Source organism: Corvus hawaiiensis, chromosome 7, assembly GCF_020740725.1.
Source record: "Corvus hawaiiensis isolate bCorHaw1 chromosome 7, bCorHaw1.pri.cur, whole genome shotgun sequence".
Lineage (NCBI taxonomy): Eukaryota > Metazoa > Chordata > Aves > Passeriformes > Corvidae > Corvus > Corvus hawaiiensis.
The window spans coordinates 35,496,711-35,520,344 of NC_063219.1; the positions used below are offsets into that span (position 1 = coordinate 35,496,711).

Sequence of the window (23,634 nt, forward strand, 5' to 3'; positions counted from 1 at the left end):
ATATTCAGCCAGTGGTCAGTTTGGCTTTTGTTAAAACTGAGAACAAGTCAAGAGATCCATCACTTTTCAAAATACATCTATTTCTGCATTTTTCCAGTGGCTTGATGCCTGTCACAGGAGAGGCCAGTGTCTGTAGGCGTGTTTGGATGTAGTGAGAGCAGAGATCTGCCTCTGCCCAGCAAAGGTCTGTGCTCCCATCAATGAACATTTATGCAAGTTCTTCCATGCTTTGTCTTGTCCTCCTTCAGTTTGGGTAGAAATGACATTCTTTCCTCCTCCCTCCTTGAATGTGTATATTTTATAGCTAATGAAAAAGCTCAGGAAATATAACTGTCCCTTGTATTGATTTTGCTTTTATGTAGTGCCTTTTCCCCAAATGGATGCCAGGAGGCACTCTTAAAATCAAACTATATAGAACAATAATTTCTACCAGAATGGAAAAACATGGCAGCAGCTTAACAGAGCACTTTAGTGCTAGGCAACACTTTAGGAAATTAAGGTGGCTTTAAAGAGCAGGAATAAGCTCGTGGCCTTGAAGAAGTTATTGGATATGAATACAGAGCAAGATCAAGAACAGCCTCTGTAATCCACAGCTGCCTGCTCTGGATGCAGGGAATAGATTGCCCTTGCTCAGAGCCTCTGATATTAGAGAATGGGTGTTCCCAAGCATATCTGATAGGCTGAAATATTATTTCAGTTATGAGGGCTCTAAAGATGTCAGAATTCAGTTCATGTAACAAATAACCCAGCAGCCCCCAGCCCTTCACACAGAGTTTACTCCAATATATCCCTGTCTGCTGTGTGCCCTGCTGCCTTAGCTCCAGGGCCCTTCCAGATCCTCCCAAACTGAGGAGTCCTGTGCCTTTAGCAAAATGATGCACTTTGTAAAGCAGAAATTAAGTTCACTTTATCCTTTTTTCTTTATGCAAAATATCTAGTTGCTTTATGCCTTCCCTTAAGCATTAAACAATAAGGGATGCAGGGCACTCCATGGCTTTCTTTTGGCAGAAAAGGACCTTTGATTTAAAAAAAAAAAAAAAAAAAAAAAAAGTTGAAAATTGGTGTGTTAAAGCATTGCTTCCCAAGCACAAATGAACATAAATCACTCTTTTCTGCATTGCTGGGGACTCACAAACAAGTATCATTACTAATATTGAAATTTATTGCAACTTTTATTCAGCTTATTCATTCTTCTAAAAAAAAAAAAAAAAAAAGGATGCTTTGGTTAGAGCTGGTCAGGAATTTTGAGTGTTGTTTATTTTATAAGCTGTTAATGAAACTTTTCCTAGAAATTTGAATGCAAATTCCTTTGTTGTACAGGCTTTGTGTTAGGAAGGGAGGAATTTGGAGGCTCATGCACTTGGGCATAAGGTTTTGATCAAAATAATGTGTATTGATCAATTGATGGTTAGTCTACCTACTCATCTAACTGTACTGGAATTGCTTTATTATTGTTTTTTGTAAATAGCATCTCTGCATTATGCCATAGGATGACTGAAGCTGCTGTCCATCACAGGTATTTATACCTCTACTGAGCACATGGGTACACCAAAGCCCTTATTTCAAGATGCATTTAGTTACTAATGGAAAGTGAAGCTGTTCAGATAAGATATTCTCTCTGGCATAATCGATGGAGCAGTTCTGAGGGCACCTGTCTGTGACAGAAGAGATTGATCCAGTTCCTGTATCCTAAACCACAGCATCTTTCCTGTCAGTAGTGATTAACAAAATATCAGACTATCAGTTAACACTTTGGGCTTTTCCTGGTTATATCTCAGTGGAAAAGTAAATTTTTAAATGTTTGCAGTTGTTAAAGCAATCCCACAGAAGAGAGCCTGTCTGTGTGGACCAACAGCAGTTACTCAAGCTGGAGCAGGATATCTCTGGGAAGTCAGATAACTTGTAAGGTGTTATGCAGATAATCAGAGGGAGGAGTTGGGCTACAACAGAGGTGATGGAATTCAGAGGCAAACCCCACCCTTAATGGGTGGATTTGTGAGGTGTATTTTTGTGACCCTAATTTTTCTCACAGCATTTCTGCAGCACTGATTGCTGTGATAATCACATGAAGCAGGGATAACTGTGGGGGCCAAAGTGTTGTTTCCTGTGCTTAGGTCCCCACGTGGCCTCCTGTGCCACCTTTTTAGGGATTGCAGTGTTTTAGTTTTATACTCAATTTATCCTCAATGAAAACAACATAAAGTTGTCTGCTAAGGGTCTTAAAAAAAATAAAACCTGATGCTACCACAAACCCCAGATTTTCTGTTTCCAGAACTGCTTGTTTTCCAACTAATCATCATGGACACAGGTATTTAGGGTCTCTGCCACCATTTTTTCTCCATGGTGAAGAAGCTTCTGCCTTCTTTCAGCACAGATTTTTCCCCTTCTGAGTGTTTCTGTGCCAGGGCCCTTGGGAGCAGTGTGGGGCTGGCCAAGAACAGGTCTCTAGGTCCCCTCACATCCTTCCAGCGCCTAATGGGGGTGCTTGGTATTCTCAGGAAGAAAGCTGCAAGCTCAGATCTAAGCCAGAAGATGAAGTTGTTTGGAAACAGCAGATGAATAGCATTGTCAGAGGTGTATTAGAGAGAGGAAGTGTCTCCACACCCATGCAGAGTAGAGGTAATAGCAAACAGACCAAGAAATCTTAGTGGATAACAGACATTAGGAAGCAGCAGGAATAACTGTGGGGGATTTTCATGATGAAGATATCAGTTATTGGGGAGATGTGAAGAAGCAGAGAGGGGCTGGGGTGGGTAGTAGATTTATCATTTATGTCAGAGCTGTTTGTACTGCAAGGCAGCAATCATGTCCAGAGGAGATAAGAGTTGTAAAATTCCTCTGGGAGATGTATGGGTTGTGCTGGGATCGTCTGCAACCCCAATCCAGCTGTCTTGTGGTACATCAGTACCTTTGAGCCTAATGCCCTCACACAAGCACACACCAGGGACAGGGATTCAGTGAAACCTCATCCCTGCACATTCAAGGCTGTCCTCAGTCTTGAACTTCCACATGCTTGTGGTCTTTGGCTGTGACCCCTTAAAGGAGCACCAAAGCTGCCTTCCTCTGAGGTGTGTGAGAGGGCAGGACCGTGCTGGTGCTGTGCAGGGAGGGATGTACTGAGGGGCACAAACGAGTCCTGTCTGCTCTGTCTGGGCAGATGTTGAACCCACCGGTGGTGACAGGGCAGGTCCTGTCCCTGAACAGGACCTGCACCCCGGGAGGGGAGGATGAACCAAATGCATCTTTGCTCCAGACGGGGAATGCTGCGATCTGCTTTCACATTTCTGTTGGATGATCAATTGAAACAACCAAACCTGGCAAAAGACTGAAAATTATCTGAAACTGGAGGATCTTAATATTAAACAATTATGAGTGAGATTTTAAAAGGATATTATAGGAAAAAAGAAGCCCAAATGCTTCAGAAAATTAATGGGGTGTGGGTGTCTTGTGAGTCCACTGGCACTCACAAGACTCTGTTGGAGGAAAAAACTTCTGGGATGGTTCTGGGCTAGCTAAGGGAAAAGGATAGATTTCTTTGACCTTTATTCTGCTTTATACACATTCAGAAAATCAAATGTCCATGTACTTTAGCATTTGAAGTGTGAGTTGCATGTACAGTGGGGTAGGGAATAGCCTCTTCTTCATTTTCCTTGGATTTCTTGCAAAAGAAAATTAAGTAATTAATTAGATTTCACCCTGCTTATGTATTTTTTTTCCTGGCTTTAATCTTAACATCTAATAGAAAAACAGATCAAATAGCTCTGTGAATTTTTGTATTTTTTTTTCCTCTAGTCCATTAAGAAAATAACAGAGCTGATGATAAGGCAGCCTGAGTGAATCAAAGTATCTGTGCTGTGTTGTTGAGGGAGGCTGAGTCACACACAACTAGTTTTATAGCAAGCCCATGGTTGATTACAAAGTAAATAGTTGGAGGAAAGGGACAAAGAAGATTAAAGTAATCTCTGAAACAAGTTTGTGAATTGGTCTGTGCCGGTACTTGGACCAGATCAACAAATAACACATCTAATGGATGCAGGGAAGTCTAATAATGCGAATTCTAAAGAAATTTTTAATTATTAAGTTATGAGTAACAAAGCACGAGGTTAGATGTTAAATAAGCCACTGACTGAATTTTACCTTCCTTTTCTCTTCATATAGACTGGTAGGAAATTAGTGAGATAAAATTCCATGAAAAGTTTGCATGATGGTCAAACATCAGCAAAATACAATTTCAAATGGAGACGAGAAGGAAGAAAATGTTGACATAAGACAGGCTCCTTTCTGTAAAGGAATTATCTGGTTCAGATCCCGAGTCATTTTTCATATTTACCATTAAACTCATTAGAGAGCTATTCAGGAACTTCTGAGAACCCTCTTGTCTTTGTATCATCTCTAGATTTACTTTTTTTTCCAGAGACTTTTGCTTTCTGAGACAAATTGAACATAAATTGATCAGCCATTTAAAAAATGGAGAGAAAGTGAGGCTGGGGGATGTTATGCCTCTTCTTATTAGCATGAGGAGGAGGAAAAGTTGGGGTATTCACCAGTTTGGGGGAAGGGCAGGAGCTACTGAAATGACTAGAAAATACTGCAGGAGGGGGCATTTACTGAAACAGTCAGCACACAAAGCTGCCAAGGGACAGTTGAGTTGTAAAACACTTCGGCTACCACAGGAGATGCATTACATTATTGTGGTATGTAGATAATTTGCTATCCAGCTCCTGGAAGTTGCTTTGTGGAAAAAAAAAAAAAATTGGGGGAATAAGCAAACTCATTCTCAATCGATGAATTAATATAAAACCAGCAAAAGGAGCAGAGCAGACTACTACAATCCCTCAGCTATATTAGGCAATCAATTTTTTTTCTCCCTTTCATTATGTAGAATATTCCCTCGCGGCTCCCTGTGGATGCCATGCAGTGTGAACACAGCAATCAAAGTAATAGACATTGGAATAATCAAAATAAGATGTGTCAGAAAGAGGCAAATGAGTACATACTCTCATTAAGTAAATCTCCTAAGAGCTTAACGTAAAAAACTCTTCCCAGAAAAGCTGTACAAACAATTGCATGCACTAACACATGGTTTTATTGCTGTTTCAAAGGCAGATAAAAATATTCTTCAGTCTAATCCTTGTATTTTCAGATTTCACTATAAATAATCTCTTCCTGAGGCAAAACACGTAATGTAGCTGCCACGGTGACATTAATAAAGGTCATAACTGAAGGTAAAATATACTACTTTGAAGAAAACTCCAAAATCATTAAACAAGCAACGCGCTGCAAACCGTGTTAAAGACAATATCCATTTCTGCAGTGGACTGGCAATGTCCAACACTAAACTTCCCTCTGTTAGGTGCCAAGACACTTCATCCAGGAAGAAAGTAGCAAAAAAGTCAGTACAAATCTTCCAGGAAAACAAATTTTTTGACAAAATCAGTAACCTCAAGGCAGCCAGGACTTCTGCCAGGAACCAATTCAAAGAGGTGCAGTACAAACCCAGTGAAAAATCAACAAAATGGTACTTCCACAATACTCCCAGCCTTTTGAAGCAGCAAGCCTGTGGCACAAAGAAAGGAGAGGAAATGTATTGGAAGGAAAGAGCCATTTCCAAAGCCAGAATTATCTTCTTAGGCTACAGAAGTGGTCTAGGATGAGGTAGGAACAATTGGAAAAGAAATCCTGTCTCTAATGAAGCTAATTCAGGGTTGACTTTTCCTTCTATTCTTCTACTATATTTGTATGATAAAGTACCTGTAGCATTCTGGGAGGTAAATGGATCATTTCTCATTGAAAACAAAGGGAATTTGGGGGAATTTCAAGTACTGGCCACCTAAAACACGTTAAGCAGTCTAAAACCTACCAGAAATACTTTGTGTACAGAAACACCTTGAGTTTGTGTGTGGCCATTTGACTTCAGGGTTTACAGGGAAGATGGTGAGAGGCTGAGCATTTTTATTGCACCCCAATTTACTATATTGGCTTTTGTGCCAGTTCTGAGCTGTGCCAGAGCTAATGGGGCTGTGTTGTGACTCCTGAGGCCTCAGTACAGATCTGAGCCTCACCAAAGGATTTTCCTCATGACCTTGAGCCACTTCACGTCCCCATCCCATCTGTAAGGCAGAGTGATGATGCTCCCTCTCTGCAGTGATCTGTCTTGTCAGTTTAGGAGCAAACACTGATTTGTCTCGACTCCTCACGGTTCCTATCGATTGCCAGGGAAGTTGGATGTGCACAATACTTCTTCAGATTTGGCATTCGGAGACAAAATAACTTTGAGGAACTGGACCATTAAAGGAAACATTTTGGCTGTGAATGTCCTATACTGTTATGAGCAGTGTCTAATAAATTGATTCTCGATTTTAGCACAGTGCAGAGTAGTAAATAGCTGTTAAGGGGTTTAAACAGCTTACACGTTTGGCAGGTCAGTGGGAAATAGGCAAATCCTTGGGAGATGCAGCTGAAAGGCAGCCCTCTCACACCAAACATATCTTTAAGCCTGTATAAGTTTGAAAACAATCAGTAATTTTCATCAGAAGATTAAAAGGTAAATACATGAGCAAAAAATTATTTCCCTGAAAATTTCAAAGTCCTAAAATCCAATAGTGACATATCAGTACAGGTCAGGGGAGTCAAAAACTAAGGTGAAAGAGGTTCCCTCACCCCTGGACTGCAACAGTGCCTGATTTTGCCTTCTATATGAATGAGCTTTCCCTGAAGTGGCACAGCCTTTGTCTTTCCAGTAAAAAGGAGTGGAACAAAAAAGTTATCAGCAAGCAGAAATCATTGTACAGAGCCTGCTTTCCTTTGACAGCACAAAATCAGATAAATTCAGATTTCAATCTTAGTTTAAAAAATACAAACTGGCTTAATTCGGGCCAGTGGTCTGGTCTGGTGGGTGGCATCCCTGCCCGTAGCAGGGGAGGTGGAACTAGGAAATCTTTAAAGTCCCTTCCAACCCAAAGTCTTCTGTGATTCTGTGATAATTCCAGACAGTGAGGCTATAGGGGTACTTGATATTGACAAAATTTAATACGAGGGAAATAAAATCTTAGCCTGTAAATGACTTTTGATGATTAAAAATAATGCTGGGAGAGAAACACACTGTAAAGGTTGTTCCTCTCCCTTTAGGAATTGTCACTGTTTCTTTGTCATGGCCAGGAGCCTTGGCTCTACTTCCATAGGAAAGCATTCAGTGGGTTATTGTTTGTTTGTAAATGCCTGTTGTGCTTTCCACAGAGCAAAGCCATGGAGCCAGATTAATCCCAGGGTTATTTCCAAAGGTATGGCAATGGTCTGACCAAACCCACTCATGGCCTGAGAGCTTGATCCCTGTAAGCTGTTTCCAGGCCTGGGATTTCACATCCTGGGGATTCCCTGGGGTGGTCACAGCCCTCTTTGCTTGGGGCTCTGAGGGTGGAAGAAGCCCTGGGGCTCCAGGGGTTGCTGGGGATCTGTGTGGAATGTTTGAGGTCTGACCAAGGGATGGGAGAGTGTCATCTGTGGCAGATACTTCAAGCAAATGGGAAAAGTCCTGAACAGTTTGAGTAATTCCTTTTGAAATACTCACGGGGAAATGTTTTCTCAACTCCAGCAGATTTTTGCTTGCAGCATGGACAGTCCAGAGCACTTGGGTTTTACAGCAGAAGCTCACAGTGAGATCATGGGTTGCTTGTGGTTAGAACACAAAGCAAATTAGATACTCTGATTTTCATTTCATTCTTCTGTGGAAAGCAAGGCCAGGGCTCATATAATTGCAAGACATACTGAGTGATTTTTGCCATGGTAGATTATTTCCACTTCTGAAATCAAATTAGACCCCTTGGGTTGTTAGAAAACACACCATCTTTCCACGCTGGCTGTAGGCGCCTCACCTTCTTCCCCTGACACCATCCTCTCTCTTCTCTTTCCTCGCCTCTGGATATGCTCAAATTTTTCCTTATGTGTTTCAGAGTTGAGGGAAACCCACAGGAGTGAATTTGCAAACAACTGTATCTGAGTTTACTACATATGTAACACCTTGCAGTGAAACCCCAGTGGATTTCGTGAGCTTCAAGGGTGCCTTTGCAGCAAACTCATATCCAAATTAAAAACTTTCTCAGTTGTACATTATGAAAGATTCCAGAGGGGATGGGAAAAAATTCCATCTCGCTGGTGATGTTATCTATTTAAAGGTAAATGTTTTTCTTTAAAATACCACTGTAAAAAATCTATTGTCTTTTTCCTTTTGATTGACTTATTTACAGAATTTCATCTGAGAAAAGTCTGACAGGCTCTGTGTTGTGTCAGCCCTCCCACATCCGTGATTCACTGAGTTGCTTTTGTCCCTGATTCTTTACTTAGTCTGGTACCAGAGAGAGGCTATGGGTATTGTTGGTAACCCTTTTGTGTTTCTCAGTCACGGGAAATGATGTAAACCCCCCAAATATTGAGAATTCCCTCAGTCACTGGAAGCTTCATTACCTAAAATAAGACTGCAGAAGATGATAAAGTTCTTCCTTGTTCTTTAAAGGGCTTTTTCATCTTCTCTCTTTTAACAAGGGATCTGCGAAGAGCTCTTTGGTCAGATCTTCCTTATTCACCATTAAATTCTTATGGGATTAGTAGGTTTGTTAGAGTACAAAAGTAAACAGCATATGGCTCTGTTAGGATCCTTGTAATGTCACAACACAATCTGTCAGAATGTTAATTTTTTTGAGCAGTTTCATTTACTTCAAGTTCACTCTATGAAAAAACCCCACAACAACCCTTATGAATCCTTCTGCATCACCTAAGAGACAGCACAATACTTAATTCTTGTTTTGTGTTCCCAGTTTAATAAGTATGTCTATACATATTACCTTCAGTAAGAAAAATACAGTGGCAAATACAGTTACTCAGTTACTAGGAGTTAAAAGGTCGTTTCCCCCTGATGAAAAGCTTGTTCTATCAGATAAGTAGCTGCTACACTCCATAAAACTGGCAACCCTTCAAAAGGTTTCAGAAATTAAAGGCATTGTTTGAAGATAAAGGCGATAAGGTCATTTTCTTTGTGGTTAGTCCTGCAAAACTTTCTGGGTGACCCTTTGATATTCAAGTGAAGAGGGCTCTAAATTGTTTTATCTTCATAGAGCTAATGAGTGGTGGCTGACAGTCACTGTCAAGACCAGTTGGAACTCTACCAGGATTAAATTTTGTAAAATATTACAGCTCATTTCCTTTAAAGGGGAGTGCCTCTGCAGAGTTTGCCGAAACTGAATCCATAATTACTCTCAGCACTACACTCTTGTCAGGCTGCTTTTCTCGGTTTCTTTTATTAACTCAGTTTTCACTAGTTGAATAATGTCTCACATGCTTTTCAATGTATTCCTGTGTTCAATTAATAAAGCTGTATAAACAAGCCACATATGTAAAATCTATGCCCCCTTCGAACTCTCTGCTACAGTGAAACAAGACTTACATTTAATGTGTACAGTAGCGGAGAAATTACTCAAGAACTTTTTATTGCCAGAGGCTTTATAGCTGTGTATGATTATTATATGTGTAATTAACTAATCTACAATGTTTCTCTGATATATGGTGTGTATAATTCTTTCCTAGAGGAATAGAATGTTATTTTAAAGCCTTTTTTTCTTTTATGGTCCGTTTCATACATTCCATTTATGGGAAAATGTTATGTATATTCTTTAAATCATTTGACTTTTTTTTTTCTAGTAGGAAGTAAGAATTTTCACAGGTTTTTATTAAAAAATAAGTAACAAAGGAGAGGGAATGTCTTGTAATGATCAATATACGTCATGTGCTGTGTGCTTGGCTTTCAGTGTGACCTTCTTCATTACTTTAGTTGTTTATTTTAACCTTACTTCCATCCTACTTTGGAGACTCTCTAATAATAGCCCTCTGTCACTCTAAGCCACATTCAAAAGTAAACATAAACAAGATCATCTCAGTTTCAAATACACATGAACTCTATCCCCCAAACGACCATCATGTAATTAAAAAGCACAAAATCCTTACCTAATGTCGCTGACTCAGTGCTAATGGCCAGCAAGGGAATCCAACAGAGGTAGGCAACAAGTTGGAGATGCTGATGGAAAGGAAAGGGCTGCTGCATAGTGTCCAAGACAGCTTTTATCCATGCATCTGCAGTTGCTTACAAGTTAGCTTTTGAAGTCCTAAACTTTGCGGGAAAAGCCATCAGCCCGCCTGCCTGTTTCAATTATTATTATTTTTTTTTTTTTTACCCTTTCTTTCGTTCTTTTCAGTCCACTCTCTTGGAGAGGGCTTAATGTGTCATTAATCCCAGAATTTCCAGGAGGGAAGCCCTCCAGCCACACACACAGCACACTCCCCCTCCCACCCACACACACACAGAGCACACGTGTCCCTGCAGCTGCTGCAGCCACAGCTGCGGGATTTGCACGCCCGGTGCCACGGCCGCGCACACCGAGCGCCAGGACAGCCTGTGCCCCGCTAGTGGGAGGTGATCCCACAGGAATTAGGGGTGCAAACATGCCTGCTCCTCAGGGGTTTGAGGCAGGCTGATGCCATGAAGATTTTTGCCTTTTCTTTTATACCCCTGTTATACCTTTTTTACAACTTCTGTATTCCCAGTGCTTTTTGCCTACATTCTTGGACTTGTTTGTCAAGCTAAGAGACTAAACATTTTAGAAGCTTCGTAGCTAGGGATCAGTGTGCCCCAGACCCCAAGGTCCTCTCCAGAACACATTCTGTAAACCAAGATAGAACCATCCAGGGGAAGGTTCCTTGGGGAGGGGGGCTCACCTGAGCCTCTTATTGGGGAATCTTTGATAGATATGCTAATTAGTAAAACCTATAATGTTATACCCAGTGTTGGGGGGAGACACAGAGATAGACTCGGTGGGGTACATCTCGATGCATATGACCTGGACGTGTACACCTAAGGTTCCTTAAAAATAAATACCAAGGTAAAATCCCTTTTCCCCTTCTAACCGTGTATGCCTCTTGATTTTAAGACCAGGAAAAGGCATCAGGCAGCACTGACTGCAGATCCTTGCAGTCGTAGCTGTTGTGCGTACGTGTGAGGGGCCTGAAAAAATGAGAGGCGCTTTTCAGAGTGTCATCTCACCAGCCAGAGTAACAGAACAGAGCACAGAGGCAAAGAATTCCATCATTCAGCTTGCACTATCACATTTTTCTGGAGTTTGGGCTCTCAAAGCGCCCTGCATGGCTCCTACTTTCACTCCGTGTGAACAGTTTATTGTATGACAATGCATTTGCCACCTCAGTGCAAAACGAGGAATTTGCTACTGAATCACGTCTTATACTCTGATATTTACGCTCACGGTGTTTTATTTGGAAAATATTGCATCCCCACCCACTGTTCAGTGTTTTCCATACCTGCCAGAATGCCTTTTCTTTGACTTGTCAAGTTCGATTATCTTGTGTCTGCTTGTTTAAGTGAGGATATTGTGAATTGTCTGATAAGAGAATATTATGCAAGACTGTAAACATTCCACACAAATCACTGTGAGGAGCATTTCATGGAAAAGCATACACCAAGCCATTAAAAGTATTTTGCAGTATACCCAAGGAGTACCAAAAGTTGTTCATTTGGCTTAACTACGTTGCTCAAGGAGTTTTACCACTGGATTCCTTGAGGAAAAAATAGGTTATTTAAGCAGAAACTTCTAAATCTTTGTTCTTAATTTTGAATTTGGATTTTGATGTTGCAGAATCTCTGCTTTTACTAGTCTCATTGGATTAGCCATCTCATAGGCCTGACTTGTAGCCCTTTGGGAGTCTTTGGAAGTCTTTCCATTAATTTCACTGATGTTTAGATTATATTCCTTCAAGATCATTAAGACTCCAAGTCCAATATTTCTGATACTTTTTATAAGAGATCTCTGTCCATTTCTTGAGTGCAAAGATATTAGAAATGAAAAAATTAATTTTTTTTTAACAGTACGCAATTCTTACTTTTATATGGTTTTCTCAGCTAATGTTTGAATTTATTTGTGGCAGTTTCTATGCACTGGTAGGGGTCCAGTTGGATTTTGACTTTAAGTTTTGGCCTAAAAGGCACAGCTCTGAAATCTGTTGAGGGGTGAGATTTATGCTTGCCAAAATATTGGTGGTCAAACCAATTTCCAACAAAAAAAAAGAGTTTTCCAAAATCAATCCAGCCTTTTTTAGTCGTCTGTTTACAGAAAACAAAAGTAATCAGGCAAAAAAAAAAAAAAAGTAAGTGGGAGGTATTCAGGGCAACAGGCAAAAAGGGAAGGTTTTGGAGACTTACTTATCCTTTTATCTGTGTTCTCCCTAAACAGGTTTTAATCAAAGGGAGCTTTTGAGGGTGGCAAGGATGAAACTGAAGCTTTCCATTGTCTCAAGTGAGAAGTTTCCCTGGGCTGAATATGGCTCCCTTCATTTTGGGAAGACAAACAATGCCAGCTCAGACAATGAGGTATATCTCATTCTCCCACCCCAACACAAGACCTTACAGACTTCGGAAAAAAAGAATGACATTGCTTTCTCCCTTCCACCTAACATCATTCTAAAACATAATGTGAAACTAGAACTGTGGAGAACCCGCATAAAAATATTGGAAAATATTCTCAGAGTTTCCACAGTTATTAACCTGAATAAGAGGAGAACCTTAAACTCCACAGAAAGCTGGTGCAGTCAAGTGTGGGTAGTGAATGCTTGAAACAATTCTCTTCACTGTGAACAACACAATATTGAACCCCTGACACCAGACCTTCCAGTATTAAATTAATTTTCAATGGTCGGGATGGATACAGGGAGATAAAACAAGCCAAAAGTCACAGCTGGAAGCTGGCAGCAGCATTTCAGAGTTGGCCAAAAGTTGCCTGCTGGATACACATTTTGAGTATTCAGATGTCTTCACTTTATAAGAAAGAGACAGTGTTTGCCTGAACATCCCTCCTGGCATGTCAGAGCTGGGCTGGCTCTGCAGGGGAGGATGGAGCAGCCTGGGAGATTAGCAGGGGGAGGAGGAAGGCTGTAGGAAGAGTGTTAAGAACAACAATCTTTGCCTTTTTCTTCAGATGCAGAAGTAACTGTCAGAATGGAACTGATAACACAATGATAAAAATGCAAATACATAAAGGCCTCCAAAGGTGGGGCTTTCTGACCCTTTGCTCCAAGGATGAAATGCTCAGGCTCCAGAGTCAGTGCAGGAGGTTTGAAAGTCTCCTGCAGAAGACCTGGATTACTGAGGAATTTTGAGTGGTGAATCCCATTGCTCACATGTTTTCTGAAGGTCAGGTAGAAGTGTCCTTCTACTTGGGCAGCCCCAGGAAGGAAAGGAGAGGGGTGTTTCATGTTCTGCTTCTCAAAAACTGAGTGTGGCTTGCAGTTTCCTTTTGCTCTCGAGCCAGCAGGGAGTTGTACAATCCTTTATTTCCTTTTGCTTCCTGTGACGAATACCCTTAACATGAGGCTGTCCCCTGGCATGGCTTTCTAGGCAGAGAAGAGATTTGTTATTCACAGGTAACACAGAGAGCATGACCCTGCCCGTGCACACACTTTCCTGGTAAGACAGCATCCTTCAGAGGGAAAAGATGTCTTCACTATAAAGGGTTTTTTTGCAAGTCTGAATTTACACATTTCACATGATAAACCCCTCCTCTGTCCATTTTTGTTTGTTTTTTTTTTCATCTGACTGAAAATGCCTGCCAAGTCCAGTGACAAGGAATAAACTCACTGTGCTCCCAGGGCAGTCCCCTCTCTGTTGGTATGGGCTGGCTGTGTCCTCTGATTCTTCCAGTCCTTTCTGCAGCTTCTAAACAGGAGGAAAGCTTGGTATAATGGATTTTAACTGAGTCCCAGCAGCCTCCAGGGAGGACCCCTCCCACCAAAGGATTTTCCTAACAGGGATGAGAAGAGGATCAATTCTGGGATTCTCTCTCCTTATTTCTTTTAGTCATATTTCTCTATATATTTTAGAGAGATGCCAAAAATCTTAGTATCACCAAAGTACAGTATTCACACACCTTGTTAGCCCAAACAACTGCTCCTTATCTCTTACCTCAGGACTGCACAGATGACATTGAATGGGAAGAACTTCATCTCAGCTTATGCCCACCTTGGGGAAATAAACAGTGGGCATACAGTGATTAGAGCTCATGTTTTCCTCTGTTTTGGGTCCTTGTATACAGAACAGAGCATTGCTGGTTCTTTAGAAAATAATACAAGAAGTGCTACATGTAATTTACAGGACCAAGCTCGTCTTTTAAGTGAGAACTAGTTGTGATATTTTTAGGGTAATAATTCATTATATATAAGCATATCCCCCTTTTCAGAGCTCTGGGATTATAGAGAATGATTTCTACATTAGATCATTTGCTGTATTTATCTGTCAGCTCCCAGTTCCCTTGTGAGAGAGAAAACTCTTTTAGAGAATCACTCCTCATTAGCCAGAGAATGAAAATATGGGACTTCAAACTCTAAAGCAGAGATAAAGTGCAGGAACCTAAAGATTATCTCCGGGTTTTTTCAGGGCAGCAAGAGCATGAGTGCCTGGGCTCTGAGACAGCATAAGTGCACCTATAGAGGCAATAAATCAGTTCCTTGTAAGTGCAGTGCCCCTTGGCATGGACTGAGGTAGGATGTGGTCCCTGACCCGACCTGGAGCACTCTCAACCCTGGCTGTGCAGGGGCAGGAGCCTCCGCTTCTCTCTCTTCACTGTTTTGCCACGTGTGTTGCGCTGACCACCTGAACTTTAGCCAGGCACAGCATGCCCTTATTCAATTTGCAGAGAGCCCTCTCAGTGCCCTCCTTGGATGGCACCTCTGCCAGGTGCCAGGGCACAGTCATGGCTGATGTGTGAAATATTCATACGAGCTCCTTATTTGACGGAAAACCCCAAATTGTTGCAGAGATGTCAAAATAAATCACACTGAGATTCGTCTCTGCTCCAGAGTGCCCCAAGACATGTCTGAGAATGGTTGTTGTTGCTCAGCAGCTCAAACCCAAAAATGATTATTCTATGTGAAGAGATTGGCAATTACCAAATATTCATAAAGAGGACACTCATGTATAAAATATGTATAGTGGAACTGGCTGGTGATTTCCCATCAGAATCCATTTTCAGAAAAGCATATGATTTCCACAAAATCAGTATGAAAGAGACACATTTTTTTCTTCTTCCTAGATCAGCTCAGTATTTATTTCACTTTTGTGAGCTGCTCTGGCTGCCTGAATTCCTTCTACAAGGAATTGCTTCAGCCTCTGCAAACATCATTTATTGTGCAACATAAGTGAAATGGATGCATGATTAAAAAAACAAACAAACTGCAGTTTGATAATTTTTCTGCAAAATTAATAAGTATGGAAGTTGGTTTTTTTTTGGCTTTGCTCCCTTACTTTAGCTCAGTAATAAAAAGGAGGAGAAATGTTTACTGATAGCCTTCATGCACTCACTATTGCTCAGGAAATTTTCAGACTGAATTATTCCATTGAGTGAACTTTCCATTTAGGAAAGAATTTCCTTTGAAAAGGCAGCAGAAAGACATTCCACAGGAGGTTTTCATCAGTATTAGCAGTGGGAAAGCATGAAGTGGAAAGGTGTTGCTCATCCCTTGAACCATTTCATTCAGCCTTTTCCTGCAACCTTTCTCTTTTGAAGAAATCAAAACTCTAAAGGCCAGCCAGCACAGTGCTAATCCTCTCCTGGGCGTTCTAGCCAGGGGCAATAGTGAGAGTCAGAGCAGAACCACCAGGTTTAGTTACAAAAGGTGGGAATTTGGCTTGGATTGAAAACAGAATACAACCAGCACTGGAACTGGCATATATCCATCATCTCTTCTTTCACCCTCCTTTTCCATCCTGGCTGCTACAATTTGATCTTGTAAGAGAGGCTGTGTGAGCAGCTGTGTTCAAAGAGAGCTCGATTCCTGCTTGTGGCCTTGGCAGGGCTCCTCTCGGGCAGGCCTGGTGGTGGCTGCCACTTCTTCCACACAGATGTCGCCTCTTCCAGGCGTTCAGAATGCCAGAACAGGCCAGGGATGCTAGGAGTAAATAAAAACCATCAGAGCTGTACTGAAAATATTATATAAATGGTATGAGATGTAAAATATGGCAAAGCTATTGGGTGAATGAAAACAAGTGGCAGAGAAATGTGAGTATTGCAGTGTAGATCACTCCCCTGATTTGATTCAATTGCCTTTCCACATTCATTCAAGACAGAAAAATACTGAAAATATCATTTGTTTTCAGAGATGAGGGTTAATATAAGTACTAATAGGAATATTCATCACTATCAGATTAACTCTAAAGCCTTAAGAGACAGGCTTCCCAGCAGATTTAGGAGGACAGTTAGGTTCCTCCATAGGATGCTCACCATAATATATTGTTTCAGAATCCCTGAGAAATCCCCTGGAGAATCGTCACTGCACCACTGTAGAGGAAACCAAGGCATCAAAGTGTGTTTTTAAAACTTCCCCCCCTTCTTCCAGCCTGTGTCATACACAGATAGGAAATTAGGTTTAACAATTTTGTTAAAACATTTGCAATTACAAATAAGAATTTTATGACAGGCTCTCAGTGACATATGTTTCACTCTATAACCTTATCACAGAATAGATTGCTTTGGAAAAGACAGAGATTTATTCTGAAACATTTTTCTTTCATCTCTTTATAGTTCTTTTGATGATTTTAAATGTTTGTGCTATTGGTACTTACATACAGTAAATGATATATTATAACAACAACTCCATGAAGTTGAATTGCTTTTTTCACTGAATTTAGTGAATTTACTGCCTTGAAAGGTAACAGATTGATAGAACTAGTGAATTAAATCCTCTCTTTATCCCCAGAACAAGTATAATATGGGCACTGCAAACAGTTTCCAGGCCTATAAATCAGCCACAGCACCTCAGCTATCATCCACAGGGACCTGCTGCTCCCTGCTTTTCTCTCGCTTTTTTTCTAAAGCTTCTTTAGGGATTTTACAGAATACATCAATTTTAAGAAGAAAAGGGCGATGGAACACCTCCTAAGCCTCTGTTTTATGTATTAAAAATTATTAAATTATAAATTATTAGAAAAGGTATGTAGGGAATATATGATTTGGTGGTTAGGGTTGTCTTGGAAGGTGGAACAGGAGCTGCTGAAATAAACACCTAATCCAGCTGTGGATGGGAGACTCTCCTCCACCTCTCACAGACACTGTTTTCAAAATCTCTGCTTTTTTACTGCTAATACAGTCATAAACATCTAAGTGGACACCTTGAAAACACCAGAAACCAGAGAAATGTTGGAAATACAGTGCTGTATTCTCTCAGATATATTTACTTCATTGCTCTCAGTGAACTCAATCTGATTTATACACATCACCCCACAGGAAAAGCAAGTTTCCAACAGAGCTCAGAAAGACTTCATGGGAGCTAAGGGTCAATTTCTAGCCAGCCCAATAATTTATTTTCCACAAGGCTTCCTCCATTCAGTATTCTCCACCACACATTTTGTAAAATCCAGATTTTCATCTTTTGAGACGGGTAAAAATTAATTCATTACTGAATTTTTCTGAAGAAAATTGTGTGCGGGGGAAAAAAGCAAGTGTTAAATAAAAACAGAGGCACTCCAAACACATTACTTCAGCTCTTATAAATAACAGTTGTCTCTTAAATTCATCTCGTGTAAAGAGATCTCCTCTAACTCCCCTGCCTTTGAAAACCCAGTAATATAAAACTAATGGAATAATATTTATTGTTATGGACCAGTAGCATTTTAGAGGGAATGAAGGGTCTAGAATAGGTTTTATTTCATGTGGGTTTTTTTCACCAAGGTGAGTATTCATTCCGAATATCACATAAATTGGAATCATAACTCTGTGTTACAAACCTGGGTGGGTTTTTGGGCAGTAGATAATGGGCTGCTCTTAAATAATTGCCTTGCTGTCTCACACTGCACACAGACGTCCCTCAGGCTAGTTTTCGAATGATTCCTTTCTTTCTGCCCTAACTTTTTGTTGTTGTCCATTTTGACATTTTTATGACCTCATTTTGGATTAGCTGCTTTAGCCACCTTTTTAAGGGACATTTCACCCTCAGTGCAATGGCCCTCAGCTTCTAAAATTCATAAAATTCAAATCTTGCCTGCAGCCATTTATTCCTGTTGTTTCCTTCTCCAGTTGCTTTTCTACCCTTTCAGTTTGACTGGCAACATGAGATTTGCTGTGAACCACCCAAAAATTCTGCAGTTTCTTCTTCTGGAGGTTCATGAAAACAATACAAATTCAGCAGACCTAATTTTTCTGTTTTCAGTTTTATTTTTTATTATGGCTCAAACCATTGCAATGCAGGTACATGAAATTAGTGGTGTATCACAACCAATCTTATAAAAGCATTCTGGTATTTATTTACATAAACCCGAGGAAAAACATTTTTACTTTATTAGGGACTTTAATAACATTTACCTGTTTGGATTTTACAGCCTCAGTGTCACCTGATGGGTTTTACACAGCTGACAGCTTGTTAATTGAATACTCTAATTCAGCCTCTAATTCTGCCTTTTAATGGTTGAAAAGCCATTAAAGCAGCTATTTCTCTAATAGCTGTGTAGACAAAGTGATTTTTGTTGTTTCATCCCACCCAACTTTCCCCTCACCTTTGGCTGAGTGGTCTGACAGGGCTGACCAGACCCTTTTGATTCAAGTTTGGTGCCAGAGCAGCTCAAAGCACATTTTCAGAATTATCTCACCATGCAAATAAGACAGACCTGCTCTGTGTGTGTTATCCCCAATAAAACACTCAGATCAGTGTTTTCTTTTAGCACATATTAATATTATTTATTAGCCTAAAATAATGGTCGGCAGAATTCCTTTCAAAAATTCCGCCAAACCCAGCTAGAAAACCTGGATGAAGTGAAATAAGTCCTCAGAAAATTGCACAGGAGGAAAGAAAGCTTGTTTTTCTTCCCCAGCATTCCCAGAGCTTTATAAAATTCTGGTTGAAGCAGAAGCACACTGGGCTACAGGACACTTCTCTGCAGCTATAAAAAAAGAAGCAGATGTTTGCACCTGCCAGATTTGCTTCTGACTCCCATGCTGTGAACGTGTAATCACTGCAGGTAATGGCATCTTGCTGAAGAGTTAACTCAGAAAGCTGCATTAAGGGACACGGAGCTTATGATTCATTTTGTTACAGCATTTTGCTACACACTCAGTAGAACTGACTCAATATCAATGGCTAAATTATGACTAAATACCACTGGCTAAGTTAGCAAGGTATCTGATTTTATAACTCCATCTAAATGTGCTTTGCTCCTTTTTGGCCTTGCTAATGCATTGCAAATTGTCAATTCTTTTAAATATTCTAGAAAATGTCAACTCACGTCGTTGCTTGGCCTAAAGTCAAATGTAACAAATGCTTTGTTAAATAATTGGTGTAAGATTAGAGAACAAAGTCATCCATCACCAAGTCACAGGTTTTGTTTTGTTTCCAGTAAGTTCTTTCAGTGCAATTTCTTTTGGTAATAAATCTTAAATCTGTGATATTCAATAGCCTTAGACAACACTGAATTTTCTGTGAGTGTTTAATGTAGGCTAAACACCAATATGAAAACCAAGAGCTTACACAGACCTTTCACAGCATTTTTGAGTATATAATTGACATAAAATATTTAAGATATGAACAAACTACTGTTCAGCTGAAGAGGAAACTTCTGTTATTCCCCCAGTGCTCCTTACCAAGTTTGCTGAACTTTCCTCAGGAGCAGCTGGTGCTGGGCAATGCCTGCAAAATGAACAGTCTGGCTTGTCACATCACAAATGCTTCCTTGAGTTTGGAGTGGGTCACAGAGAAGGAATTGGCTGTTTCATGGAGCAGGAACTGTTGCAGCCACATTTTCAGCCTTTGGATAAACCCCACCTCAGTGCCCCTGAGTAAGGATCCTCCTGGCCCTGGAGAGCCAGGCACTGGGGATGAGCATTTGGGGAAAAAGGGACATCCATGATGCAAAGGAATCTCAACAGCCAGTTTGGGAAGGCATGGTTCCTTCTGTAGTGTGAATCAGTAAATCTGAGAATATAATTCCCATTATATTAACCTTCTCTACTGTTGTGGTTTGGTTTTTTTTTTTTTTTTTTTATTTATTTAAATTGTTTGGAAGGCAAATCAATTAGTAAAAGACTCAATTGCACAAGCTCACAGAGACATGAAGGTCTCAGTGGTTAATTAAATCAATGAATAAATAGAAATATATTTGGGTAAGTTCTGTCTTTCTGTTTTAGGATGAATCAAAACGGTGCCAAAAGCCAATATCATTTGGTCCATTTCTTTGGCTGAAATTACTGAGAATTTTAATGATTCTGTAAGATTTTCAGGTGAATTATGAAGACCTTTTTATCACAAGTTTCTCTGAGACTGTCTTACCAAAAGTGACCCCAGGTTTAGCTGCAAAAACTTGCAATTTTTTCCTTAAAATAGCAGTATGAACCATTTTCTGTTGGCCTCGATTCCACTACCTGTTCTACCAGGAGGTGCTAAAGCAGAGATTAAACTCCAGAGAAATCCATGACCACCAGATCCATGCAGGAGTCTACAGACAGCTTCAAGTCCCTCATGATGTTTGTTATTATTTTTTAAGGTGAAGACAAGATATAGGTGGTATTTTAACATTCACACAATATCCAGCAGCACATCAAGGGCAGTGGGTGAAAGCATTGGCCTCTCAAAAAGACTTGTGAGGAATTTCTGGAATACCTGCAGCATTTCAGCAGTGCCTACAAATTGCTCATGTCATTTTGTGACAGACTGCAAGTAATTAAAAATGGCTAAATATGCTGCTTGTAGATGGGCTTGTTGAGAACTTTGATCACAGACAGAAAGGGATTCTTTTAAAAACCTACTGTTAACAGTAGGTAAAAAGTTAATGAGAAACATGTAAATAATTAATTCTCCCTCTAGAGCCAGAAAAGATTTGTTGTTGCTGTTAATGGACTCACAATATGTGTTGTATTGTCTTTTCTGAAGTAAGCACTGAATTACTTGATCTCCATACAAAAGAAAATAATTTATTGCACCAATAGCTTTATTAGTGTTTGCATTCCCAAAAAACATTGTTTTCCTGGGTTAACTAAAGCAGCCTGCCCTGATGATAATACAAAGCATGGCACAGCTAAATTGGCACTTCAAAAATAAACTGGATACTTTAAAACAAAAAACTGGGAAAAAAATTCTGGAAGCTGGTATTTGCAAGAAAGCTATCACAAAGCACACAGAACTGTTTCAGATTACCCAGTTGTAACACGGCATTTAAATAGATTTCCTTCCTCCACGTGATGTTCTCTGAAGCAGTTGCACCAGGAGAAGCAGCACCCTGACTTTATTTACAGGATATAATAAGGAGAGTCTGGAGGTCACAGCCTGAAGGTCACTCAGGTCAAAAATACTCACAGGATTGTTCAGATGTGACCATTCCACAGCTGAACTGAAAACATCCTCTCCCTACTTTATTTGGCAGATATTTTGGCAACGTTACAATAATCTCTCTCTTAATTTGACATTATGGTACTGAGCAATGTGATTCCTCTCCGTTGTCTCAAGGTAAATAATTCCTTGATAGTTGTGATGAGCTCTTAAGTTTCACTCAACCTTTCTGACCACATTTCTCTGCATTGTAGTAGAAATTGTGCTGAAGCAGGTCCATCTCATGTAGTGATGTCTTGGCATGAAACAGAGGATAGCTGGGAGATATGTACCAGGTTTTAAAAAACACATAAAAAATTGTCAGCCAGCTCCTTTCTGGATAAGACAACTCCTGGTACACCAATGGTATTTAATCATTATAAATGCACAAGACCTACTGATGTTCCTGCTGCTGATGGAAAAGTTGCACCTTGGCTGTCTGATGCTATTAATTTTCATTTATAAGTAAATATAAGTGAATAAATATATTGGAAAGATTTTTATTTTTGTTTTTAATGAGAGGCAAAGTAAGTTCCTGAGGCTAGGGATTTATCAACAGCCGCAAAGATATACATTAACACTAAACAGAATCTAATCTAAAAGCCCCACAGAAACAACAAAAAAAGCAACTTGAATATCCCCAGGGAGACATTTTTTGTACTGATATCCCAGGAGGAAGCCCTGGCAAGGCCCCCAGCAGGGCTGCTGCAGCCACACCTGTGCCCACAGCACTGCAGGACCTGGCCTAAGCTTGTGCATTTCCTCAGCCTTTGCATCATCGCATATTCCCCCAATCTCCACATATTCCATAAAAAAATGGTCAAGTCCTTCATCCAGCGTCACCATCCTCACCCAGCAGTGTTTCACTGCATGTGGCACTGTCCCACTTCCAGGCAAACCTTTGCGGCTCAGGTAGCAGATTGCGTCTCCTCCTGGCATCTCTTTCCGAAAAGGGAAGCATTTTAAATTTCAGTAGCACCCTGCAGGAGTTTCAGGAGGTTGAATTACTTCACCCTATTTTTCCTTTTCCCCATGGGGATCTGAAATAGCTGGAGGTGTCACAGCTTTTATACCTTTGTAAAAAAATCAATGGGCTGATGGGATGGGGGCAGGTCTTGAGTAACTCCAGCAATTCTTCCCCTGCATAAGGAGAAAATCTCACTGACTTTCCACACGAGGGCTGTCACTCATCTTCCTTCGAGGGACCCCAGTGGATTGTCTCCCCACATTAATAGGCACATGCTTTAGCCTTTTTTCTGCTTCCTGTGAAAGCTTTTCTCTACTGATCCAACTGTCAGCAAGTCTTTGGTCATTTGGCGGGGCGGCAGAAAAGCTTCATGCAGTCCCAGCCACCCCATCCCTGTTTGTACCTTAGGCTAGAGAAGATGATGAGCCTTTCCCACGCTATCTGAGCTGTCAGGCTCGTGGCTTTCCAGCTCATTTCTGCAGAATGCCACCTCTGTGTCACAGACACCTCATGTCCTCCCTGGAAAATACCTGTGTCAGAAATAAGCCTGGGTGGAGGCTACAGTAAGTCTGATGCATCCAACAGCAAGTGATCCTGCTGCATTTATAATTCCTGCAAGAATAATTCCTGGGTCTTTGTGACACGCTGTTCCCCACATCTGGCCGTGGCAAGCATCTCAACTTGTCAGTGGACGCTGCTATTTTTGGGTTTCTGCTTCCCAGGCTTGATGGGAGCAGCTGCATGTGACCTAGCAACAGATCTGGGAGAGCAAATGATATCAGTCCTGATAGGAATTAAATTCATATGTCTTTTACAGGGCACAGCTGCTGTAGGGGTGCTGCTCCCCACACAGAGCTACTGTGAAAAATATTCCCCAATTCCCTCCTTATGCATGCAAGGCAGACATGTTTTATTATGTATCTATTTAGCTGTGTCTTACACAGAGAGCAGCCTGGAAAAGTATCAGTCATCATTAATAATAGAAACAATTAAGAATTACGTGATGAGGGCTTACCAGGCACGTTCTAATGTGTACCAGAGAAGCAGTGGCTGGGAGTCACACACACTTTCGTCTCCAAAGGAGCTCTCCACTCCCTGAATTATCCAGCTGCCCAGCAGATGGTGGTATTATTTCAACTACTTTGCTCTGAGCTCCCTGGGAAGCAGCCAGGCTGCACGGAACAACTATGGGAAAAGTTGCTTCAGGATTTCACAGCTCACAGTATTGCATTTACAGGTTATTTCCTGCAGCGTCCTGATATTCCTTCTTGTAG

At 40.7% G+C, this 23,634-nt stretch overlaps 1 protein-coding gene across 1 annotated transcript in view; it reads right to left on the minus strand.

The window, feature by feature from the left end:
* LOC125328887 (von Willebrand factor D and EGF domain-containing protein-like) overlaps window positions 1-10,165 on the minus strand; it is a 170,413-nt gene extending 160,248 nt beyond the window's left edge. Inside the window, exon 1 of the mRNA XM_048310082.1 lies at window positions 9,994-10,165. Coding sequence (XP_048166039.1) covers window positions 9,994-10,090 — 97 coding nt within the window. The 5' untranslated portion in view covers window positions 10,091-10,165. The remainder of the gene's footprint in view (window positions 1-9,993) is intronic.
* Between the last annotated feature and the right edge of the window lie 13,469 nt (window positions 10,166-23,634).